This window comes from Mizuhopecten yessoensis, unplaced genomic scaffold, assembly GCF_002113885.1.
Source record: "Mizuhopecten yessoensis strain PY_sf001 unplaced genomic scaffold, ASM211388v2 scaffold10547, whole genome shotgun sequence".
Lineage (NCBI taxonomy): Eukaryota > Metazoa > Mollusca > Bivalvia > Pectinida > Pectinidae > Mizuhopecten > Mizuhopecten yessoensis.
In genome coordinates this window covers 94-7,003 of record NW_018408601.1, presented here as the reverse complement: position 1 = coordinate 7,003, position 6,910 = coordinate 94, and the positions used below count along the sequence as shown (strand labels likewise).

At 39.9% G+C, this 6,910-nt stretch overlaps 1 protein-coding gene across 1 annotated transcript in view; it reads right to left on the bottom strand.

Annotated features, from left to right (window-relative positions):
• LOC110461040 (proto-oncogene tyrosine-protein kinase receptor Ret-like) overlaps window positions 1-6,563 on the bottom strand; it is a 40,765-nt gene extending 34,202 nt beyond the window's left edge. Inside the window, exons 1-3 of the mRNA XM_021514312.1 lie at window positions 6,467-6,563; window positions 5,582-5,822; window positions 1,918-2,130 (exon numbers count right to left, since the gene is read on the bottom strand). Of these exons, the coding sequence (XP_021369987.1) occupies window positions 1,918-2,130; window positions 5,582-5,822; window positions 6,467-6,544 (532 nt within the window). The 5' untranslated portion in view covers window positions 6,545-6,563. The remainder of the gene's footprint in view (window positions 1-1,917; window positions 2,131-5,581; window positions 5,823-6,466) is intronic.
• Window positions 6,564-6,910: the final 347 nt, after the last annotated feature.

Below are 6,910 nucleotides of genomic sequence, written 5' to 3'. Positions count from 1 at the left end.
TAACTCCCTTGGTTATAGCCTAAACTACCGTAGAAACAGGTACGTGAACTCCCAGTGTAATAGTCTAAACTACTGTAGAAACAGGTACGTTAACTCCCTTGGTAATAGTCTAAACTACTGTAGAAACAGGTACGTGAACTCCCTTGGTAATAGCCTAAACTACTGTAGAAACAGGTACTTTAACTCCCTTGGTAATAGTCTAAACAACTGTAGAAACAGGTACGTTAACTTCCTTGGTAATAATCTAAACTACTGTAGAAACAGGTACGTTAACTCCCTTGGTAATAGTCTAAACAACTGTAGAAACAGGTACTTTATCTCCCTTGGTAATAGTCAAAACAACTGTAGAAACAGGAACGCTACTGTAACTCCCTTGGTAATAGTCTAAACTACTGTAGAAACAGGTACGTTACTGTAACTCCCTTGGTAATAGCCTAAAATACTGTAGAAACAGGTACGTGAACTTCCTTGGTAATAGCCTAAACTACCGTAGAAACAGGTGCGTTAACTCCCTTGGTAATAGTCTAAACTACTGTAGAAACAGGTACGTTAACTCCCTTGGTTATGAAATTAGAGGAGCACCGGTTAAATTCAAGCTAAGAAATCTGGAAAAGTGTGTATATAAACAAATCGTGCCACTACTCAAAGGAGATAACTGTGGCCGTCAAGGCTACGGCTAACCCCGGGGACTACAGCTAATCCCGGGGACTACAGCTAACTCCGGGGACTACAGATAACCCCGGGGACTACAGCTAACCCCGGGGACTACAGCTAACCCCGGGTCTACATCTAACCCCGGGGACTACAGCTAACCCCGGGGACTACAGCTAACCGCGGGACTACAGCTAACCCCGGTACTACAGCTAACTCCGGGGACTACAGCTAACCTCGGGGACTACAGCTAACACCCGGGACTACATCTTACCCCAGGGACCACAGCTAACCCCGGGACTTCAGCTAACCCCGGGGACTACAGCTTACCTCGGTGACTACAGCTAACCCCCGGGACTACAGCTAACCCCGGGGACTAAATAATCCACTAGCAGATTCTACCAACTTGTGTCTTGTAAGATGAACGTATTTCACAATCTGAACGTTTTGAAGAGTCGTAAACACTTTATTTATTTTACATCTTTCATACATTATCATACATACATGTACATTCGAAAAGGAATCGACATCAACTGCAAAATGGAGCTTTATAGTTGAGGCATAAGCGCTTGATTACTACATAACAAGAAAATGATTAAATGGAGCTTTATAGTTGAGGCATAAGCGTTTGATTACTACATAAATCTCCATTTAGCCTCTTCAGGACCTCTATAGGATTTCTGGCTAACTAACTTGATTTTAAGACTTCTAAATCGTAGAGATTCAGTCCGAAATAACGATAAATTTTCATTCGTAATCTGGTGAAATGAGGCTTTATTTAACTAACACTTCAGTCTTTATATTCTGAAGTCTGGTAAACCTGAATCGTTTCCACACAATTAGATGAGAAATCTAATGTAATAGTCATAATCATTAGAACGATCTTCAGACACACGAGCTGGTTAGAGCGGGGATTACCTAGTCGTTATTCCCAGGGCCAACTGTTACAACCTCACTAATTAGGTTTCTCTTTTAATCGATAGATAACTGCCAACCTATTATCACTCTTAAGTATGTAACTAGCACGTTCTTTAGTAGACCTACAACACACTATTCGGCGCAATCACCTTCTGTTGTCTATAAGTTTGTCACACTTGTCTGACGTCATACAAAAGTAATATCAAATGGAACATATTCTATTTCCCTCAAATCGAACATATATTTAATATTCTACTTCCCTCGGAAATCATGAAGTAATAAACATGCATATTAATATCATCTTTTCTTGACAATGACATGGTTTATATTCGCTTTGTTTATACATACTGGTACAATCCTGTGGACATAACTGTGGATTCTGATTTTCCAACTCATCACAAATATTGTTGGGACACAAGAGCTTGTTATAGGTGCACGTGCCATACTTGGTTGTCCAGATCCCTTTCTCGCCCATACGCCATATACAGGTCCTCGCCAGTAGCCCTAGTCCACACGAAGTTACACACCCATCTCGACCGCCATGGCGAGCGCACGATTCATCTAGTGATAAGTAAACAAGAGGTTACCTCGATACCGGTAAACTGGGTGTTTATACATGTTGATTCCAATATAAATTATTGTGAAGCAATCTTATGTTTCAGGTAGGTTTTGTTCAACAATCGCGATTCTGATATTGTTAAAATAATTACAACAGTTCTACGAAAATCCCATCATTTAATCAATATTAATTTACTTCATCGCTTGATTCGTGTTGCTGGTTATTTTTCTTAAAGACTGGAATTGTTCTATGTTTAAACTGTACATACATCAACCTGTTAAGATTCCTGCCTCATTAAAGACAAACCACATATACTTTGTATTAGTTCTGGAAACTATTCATACACTCTCAAATCTATACAGATATATAAAATATATCAAATGAGAAACGTCCTGTCAATTAAAACGAAAAATAGAAAAGAAAACAAATAATCATAATGTCATCAACTCCGAAAATGTGAGTATTACATTCTGCAGTAGTGCGGGGATCCCTATAACTATATGGTACACTGACGACGTCTAATGGGTGATATGGTCACTGACGACGTCTAATGGGTGATGTGGTCACTGACGACGTCTAATGGATGATATGGTCACTGACGACGTCTAATGGATGATATGGTACACTGACGACGTCTCTAATGGGTGATATGGTACACTGACGACGTGTAATGGGTGATATAGTACACTGACGACGTCTATTGGGTGATATGGTCACTGACGACGTCTATTGGGTGATATGGTACACTGACGACGTGTAATGGGTGATATGGTACACTGGCGACATCTAATGGGTGATATGGTACACTGACGACGTCTAATTGGTGACATGGTACACAGTCGACGTCTAATGGGTGATATGGTACACTGTCGACGTCTCTAATGGGTGATATGGTACACTGACGACGTGTAATGGGTGATATGGTACTCTGGCGACATGTAATGTGTGATATGGTACACTGACGACGTCTAATGAGTGATACATGTGTACGGTCACTGACGACGTCTAATGGGTGATATGGTACACTGCCGACGTCTACTGGGTTATATGGTACACTGGCGACATGTAATGGGTAATATGGTACACAGGCGACGTCTAATGGGTAATATGGTACACTGGCGACATGTAATGGGTAATATGGTACACAGGCGACGTCTAATGGGTGATATGGTACACTGACGACGTCTTATTGGTGACATGATACACTGTCGACGTCTAATGGGTATTATGGTACACTGTCGACGTCTCTAATGGGTGATATGGTACACTGATGACGTCTAATGTGTGATATGGCACACTGACGACGTTTAATGGGTAATATCGTACACTGACGACTTCAAATGGGTCATATGGTACATTAACGACGTCTAATGGGTAATATGGTACACTGACGACGTGTAATGGGTAATATGGTACACTGACGACGTGTAATGGGTGATATTGTACAATGGCGACGTGTAATGGGTAATATGGTACACTGACGACTTCTAATAAGTGAAATGGTACATTAATGACGTATAATGGGTGATATGATACACTGACGACGTTTAATGGGTGATATGTTACACTGACGACGTCTAATGGGTGATATGGTAAACTGACGACGTGTAATGGGTGATATGGTACACTGACGACGTCTAATGGGTGATATGGTAAACTGACGACGTTTAATGGGTAATATGGTACACTAACGACGTCTTATTGGTGACATGATACACTGTCGACGTCTAATGGGTGATATGGTACACTGACGACGTGTAATGGGTGATATTATACAATGGCGACGTTTAATGGGTAATATGGTACACTGACGACTTCTAATAAGTGATATGGTACATAAACTACGTCGAATGGGTGATATGGTACATTGACGACGTTTAATGGGTGATATGTTACACTGACGACGTCTAATGGGTGATATGGTAAACTGACGACGTGTAATGGGTGATATGATACACTGACGACGTCTAATGGGTGATATGGTACACTGACGACGTGTAATGGGTAATATGGTACACTGACGACGTGTAATGGGTGATATTGTACAATGGCGACGTGTAATGGGTAATATGGTACACTGACGACTTCTAATAAGTGAAATGGTACATTAATGACGTATAATGGGTGATATGATACACTGACGACGTTTAATGGGTGATATGTTACACTGACGACGTCTAATGGGTGATATGGTAAACTGACGACGTGTAATGGGTGATATGGTACACTGACGACGTCTAATGGGTGATATGGTAAACTGACGACGTTTAATGGGTAATATGGTACACTAACGACGTCTTATTGGTGACATGATACACTGTCGACGTCTAATGGGTGATATGGTACACTGACGACGTGTAATGGGTGATATTATACAATGGCGACGTTTAATGGGTAATATGGTACACTGACGACTTCTAATAAGTGATATGGTACATAAACTACGTCGAATGGGTGATATGGTACATTGACGACGTCTAATGGGTGATATGGTACACTTACGACTTCTAATGGGTGATATGGTACATTAACGACGTCTAATATACAATTATAGCATGTTGATGAGGTTGATACATGGTTTTATCGACCTAGGTTAGCAATATTGACTGAGGACGCAGTCCGAGGACAATATTGCTAACCTAGGTCGTTAAAACCATGCATCGACCGAAATCACCATGCTACAATAGTTTTATTATTTTAATTGATTTTTTCAAAATTGAAGAAAAAAATGTATTTTCTTTAGCCATTTTTGTTATTGCTAAACTGTTGATCACTACTGCGTTTGTCTTTGATAGGCAGTATCAAGCATCCAAGTGACTTCAGTGTTAATCTTGATCATTACTGTGTTTGTCTCCCATGGGGTGTTAATCAAGCATCTAAATGACTTCACAAAAAATCCAGAATCTATTTATAGCAGGTCAATAACACTTGTTCTACCAACTTTTTTGAACACCTGCAAACCACTCAGGTTTATAACTACCTTTACAGGTGGTCACATGATGTTGTTTCAGCCAATCAGAGTCAGCTCAAAATCAATAAAAATAATTCACTGACGACTTCTAATGGGTGATATGGTACATTAACGACGTCTAATGGGTGATATGGTACACTGACGATGTCTAATGGCCTATAGCACTAGTTACCAATTTTCAATGCAGGTTATTCTCTTTACAATACAAAGTATAGAGAAACATATTTACAAAATAGTTTACAATACAGTTGTTCATTAGGCAAGTCACACAAGCACAGTCTAATCAATATTGTTCAAATCATTCATATCACCTAGGACAAATAATTGTATTACCAAAGCATGTACACTGACCGCGTTTAAATAACTATAAACACAAGTATTTTAAAGTATATGGTACACGAAAACGGCTAATAAGTCATTCAGGTTTGTGTGTTATACATGTAGATTAGTTTAAAGCATGAGATAGTCAATGTTTTACTTACTGCATATTGTTTTCTTTTTAGGCCCACTCGTAATTTTTACGATGAGTACAATTTTCTGTTCTCCTTGTGCATCTTTTGAGTAGGCTGAGACTGTAAAATTCTGTTGCCTACTGCCCTCCAAAAGGCTGGGTTTGTCTACGTAAACTATCCCTTCGTACCTTGTTACAGCAAAGGCGGAAGCCAGTCTGTTTGAGAAATAGCTCCTAGGGGTGTCCTTCCCAAGTTTACCAAATGTATGAATCTGAAACACAACGGTATTGTGAAAACATGATAATACCGATTTTTTTTTTAGACAGGCGTCATCCAACTACACTGTATACCTAACTGTCATCACCAAACTGCACAAGATTATGCACATCAGTCATTAAACTAGACAATTAACATATATATAACACATCCTTTCAATATTTGTTTGATTAAACAATATTTGTATGAAAAAATCTCACCGAGTTACTGCTTGTAATGGGATCATGTCCTGAATGACATAAACCTAGCTCACCTGCGAAAAACGTCAACCTAGCTCACCCGTGTAAGGTGTAAACCTAGCTCACCCGTGATAGACATAAACCTACCTCACCCGTGTAAGATAGCAACCTAGCTCACCCGTATAAGACATATAACAAGCTCACTCGTGTAAGACATAAACATAGCTTACCCGTGTAAGACACCAACCTAGCTCACCCGTGTAAGAAATAAACCTAGCTCACCCGTGTTAGACACCAACCTAGCTCACCCTTGTAAGAAATAAACCTCACCCGTGTAAGAAATAAACCTAGCTCTACCGTGTAAGAAATAAACCTAGCTCACCCGTGTAAGAAATAAAGCTAGCTCACCCGTGTAAGAAATAAACCTAGCTCACCCGTGTAAGAAATAAACATAGCTCACCCGTGTTAGACGTGCAGCACCTTCCACAACGTTTGCCATGTAAACCTCCGAAGGCGGTGAGGACGTAGTTCTGTCCATTTTGATATTGACCGTTAGAGTAGACTGCAAACAATCATGGTTTATAAAGAGGTTATTTATTAATCACAGTACCAATACAACATAGCATAAAATCTACGATCAAACCACAAGACAGTAGGAATTAAGGAGGGGGGAGGGGGTAGAAACTTCTGAGAAACAATACAAGTTCTGGTGGACACTGATGAAGAGGGTCATGGCGTCGAACATTAATTAAAACCTCTCCGATAGGAACACTTAAAAAAGTAGCTAATTCACCAACAGGACGTTTATATCAGAAACTTAGAACAGGGATACATGTAGTATAGCGAATCAATTGTGAAATTCTGATACTAAGAGCAGGCTCAGGATAGCGAATCAACTATGATA